The 3,857-nt window shown below is 35.7% G+C and overlaps 1 protein-coding gene across 1 annotated transcript; it reads left to right on the top strand.

Annotated features, from left to right (window-relative positions):
- Positions 1–1,891: 1,891 nt before the first annotated feature.
- LOC131049156 (ethylene-responsive transcription factor ERF018) lies at positions 1,892–2,954 on the top strand. The gene has a single exon (XM_057983192.2). It carries the CDS (start codon positions 2,052–2,054, stop codon positions 2,673–2,675), a length of 624 nt encoding a protein of 207 aa, XP_057839175.2. The 5' UTR covers positions 1,892–2,051; the 3' UTR covers positions 2,676–2,954.
- The last annotated feature ends 903 nt before the right edge of the window (positions 2,955–3,857 follow it).

The raw sequence follows: 3,857 nt of genomic DNA, 5'->3' as shown, positions 1-3,857 counted from the left end.
TAAGCTATCCTTTTAATGGTTTATTCTTGGGTTTGTATTTGACACCTAATGTATATTATTAGTGGCCCTTTAGACTAATTGTTGTTACTATTCTTCTTATTTGCAGCTCCTTTTTTGGACTGGTATTCTTTATGTATATTTATATTTTAGCTTTGTTTAATAAAAAAAATGATCAACACTAACAATTTAAAATCACAACTACTAGTGTCATATTATTAAAAATATTGAACATTAAATCAATTTTAAAGTCTCTCTCTCTCTCTCTCTCTCTCTCTCTCTCTCTCTCTCTCTCTCTACACACACACACACACACATATGTATATATAGCCTTCTACCTCTCTCTCTATATATCACTTCATGTATCTTTAACTTTTTATGTCTCCATCTCCTCTCTCTCTCTCTCACCATCAATCTTTTCCAATTTATATTTATTTCTTTATCTCTCCTTTCTATCCCTATATTTCCCTCTCTTTATCCCTATTTCTCCCTTTCTCCCTCGCTCACTATCAATCCCTCCTTTTATATATCTCTACTTCTCTCTCCTCTCTCTATTTCTCTCCTTTCCTCTCCCTAGCTCTCTACCTATTTATATATATTTATCTCCCTCTCCACCTATTGCAAACAAACCATGATCTTGTTGCTAATGAAACCTAGTTATCTTCCCAATTCAGAGTATTTGTTTTAGTCATGCTTGGATCCCTATAATTGGATGCATAGTTGATTTTAAGCTATCACTTCTTGATTGAGACCTTGTTTGCACAAACATCATTTTTCAAATGGCCTCCCAATTGAACTTACGTATTGAACAATTGTATGCAAAATACACCAAAATTTTTCCTAATTGATCATCCACACCTCTTTGATGTACCCAATGCACAACAAAGTGCGATTGCTAGTAACAAGAATTAAACTTACGAGTTGAGAATATATTTGCTTTGTATTTCGTAAAAAATAATACAAAAATCCACGTAAAAATAGAATATATGCACCTAAATGTGCTAGTAGGGTACATATGTGCAGATATGGCCTGCAAGAGATGTCTACCCATGGATCAATTTGCACCTCACAAAACAATTATTTCATATTTATGAATAAAATTAAAAATCACAATGTTGTTTGTTGAAGCTATTCGGGCTCCAAAACAAGAGACCTTTCGTATAGTGTGTTAGCGACATGTTAGTCAATCGCAGCCGTTTATTGCAAAATCGATGGTGTAAAACGCGCGACTAACACGCGTGTTAGTCAATCCGTACTACCGTTTTGGAACCAGAATAGACACGTCCAATGTTACTAGTGTAATAACGGAGTCTTCAGTGGCTCACAACAACTATATGGGTACAATAAGTTGAAAACAATTAAATAGCACTACAAGTACAAAAGTATCTAGAAGCCAATGCATTTATTTTACGCTGAATGGCTCTTTGACCATATCCAGAGTTACAGTTGACACAAAACATCTGTGTCATCCGCCTGTAATAAGTCCAGACTCCAAACCCCAATAAGACACCGTGTACGAAGATATAGACACAAGGAATCTTCTATAACTATTCTACAATGACCCTATAGATTGACTCCAAACTCGCTGGAACAAATCTGAACCCGACATAAGTACCGCGGAGTGACCTTTCGAAATGTTTGGGTCAGACCAGTCTTGGCTATTTTCCTCCCTACAGGTTTAAATCATCATGGGCCCATCTCAGATCACATCCAACGGTGGAAGTTTTCTCCAACAAGCCAGGACATGCAAAACCATCCCAAAAGTCCCTATCCACGATGCTGCAAAATGTTTCCATTAAGTGTCCCACGCGCTGGTCTTCCTTTTAAATAGTACCTCCTTTTCTTCCAAAAACGTGTCCCGTGTAATAAAAATTTCCTGCGCTAAAAGCTCTGAAAAACGCGCCTAAGCACTTTCCTCTGTGTTTTCCGGACACGCTTGCGGCGATTTATATACTCGTTCCACTTCATTCTCAACCAATGCAAACACACTGCTCAGTGATTCTGAGTTTTAGATTGCATCAGTACTTAAAATTAGATTCTTTCTTTACCGCAATATGGACATTTCAGATAAATTGCAGGGCGGCAACATAGCGGCGCCGCCAGAGGAAAAAAGCAGCGAAAAATGCTGCCAATATAAGGGAATTCGACAGAGAAAATGGGGGAAATGGGTTTCCGAAGTAAGAATGCCCAAATGCAGAACTAAAATTTGGCTGGGATCTTACGACAGTGCAGAGCAGGCAGCTCGTGCTTACGATGCCGCCGTTTTCTGTCTGCGTGGCCCCAACGCAAAATTCAATTTTCCGAACTCAATTCCGGCCATTCCGTACGCTTCGAAACTTTCCCGTCAAGAGATTCAACTCGCCGCCGCCAAATATGCGCTCGATCAAATCCCCTCCACCAGCAAAAGCAGGAGTTCTTTGACGGAGGTTGCGCCGTCACCGTCGAGGTCGTCTTCTGTTTCAGAAATGGAGGGGTCAAGTGACGGACAATTGGTTTCAGAGGAGCAGGAATATGCGTTGTGGGAGAGTTTTTTCGGGGATTCAGGCGACAATCAGTGCCTGAATTTGGAGAAATTGCCGTCACTTGACCCCGCTGAGACACTGGCTATTATGTCTTCTTCTACAACGGAGGAACAATCGTCCGTCGTTTTTGATTTTACGAATTTGTGGAATTTTTAAATGTCTGTCATTTGACGTGAAAGGTGAAAAGGGAGTTCTGGGGAAAGGCATTTTTTTATTTTTTCCAGTCCACACGCGGCTCTTCATGTCCACGTCAGCAAAAACATGCCAACGCGGATAGAGTGCTTTCATTTCTTGGTGGGGGCTAAATTTGATGGTCACCCTTGCCTGTCAAGTCAATATTTTGTAACAGTGATTTGAGTGAGAGTTGCCTTTCAAATCCAAAATGTCTTATATTTTTATACAATATATCATAAATCAATTATATATTTACTGTGATCTTATATTATAATTAATTTTAAAATTTACTTTAGACCATCAAATTTAAACTGCAATATGTTATGTCCTTAAACTCAATTTTTCAAATTTGCATGCTCAGATATTTCTATTGGGAACAAGATAATTATACAGCAAATAATCTTCAAATTACCAATTATGGGTTTGTTCCTTCAAAATTTAAAACCTTTAAATGGAACAAGAGGCCAAGAATTTTTAATAATTGTAGCCTTGCACAAGGCACTATCCCACGTGATTTTTATTTTTATTTTTTAATTTTAAAATAATGCTAACTGTTCGAGTTTATGGTGAATAAATGTTATTTATATCGAAAAACATGGAACAAGATAGAAAATCGTTTTTTTTTTTCTATATTGAGCCATATGGATGTTTTTGCCCACGTTTTGGGCACATGGTATTTAAAAAATTGTAACTTTTTAACAAATTAAATATTTAACTTTTTTCTCGGTATTTATTTTGGGCACATGGTATTAAACAATGGTAATCTTTTTAACATATTAAATCTTTCATTTTTATTTTTTTTTAATTTATTTCACATTTTGAGTATGATATTGATAATGATGAAATGAGAATTAAAATGCGATTTATGTTAAGTTATGATCCTACACCACGATTGATTTTCTAGGGAAATTGAGTAAGTCATGTATTTATTGAGTTATATCATGCAATTTTATTTATTTTTCCTTCTTGTTTGTTTATATGATTCTGGGGTGAGTGAATGAAAATAAGAGGTACAATACATCATTTATTTAAAAAATTAATTAGAGATATTAATGTATTTAAAATAGAGAAAAAATATATGGTTTAGTTTTGTCAAATTTTGTTATGAAGTTAATTTGACAATGTTGAAATTAAAATAAATTTATCAGTTTTGTTTATTAAAAT

This window comes from Cryptomeria japonica, chromosome 2 (genome assembly GCF_030272615.1).
Source record: "Cryptomeria japonica chromosome 2, Sugi_1.0, whole genome shotgun sequence".
NCBI classification, from domain to species: domain Eukaryota; kingdom Viridiplantae; phylum Streptophyta; class Pinopsida; order Cupressales; family Cupressaceae; genus Cryptomeria; species Cryptomeria japonica.
This window is presented reverse-complemented; position numbering and strand designations above follow the sequence as displayed.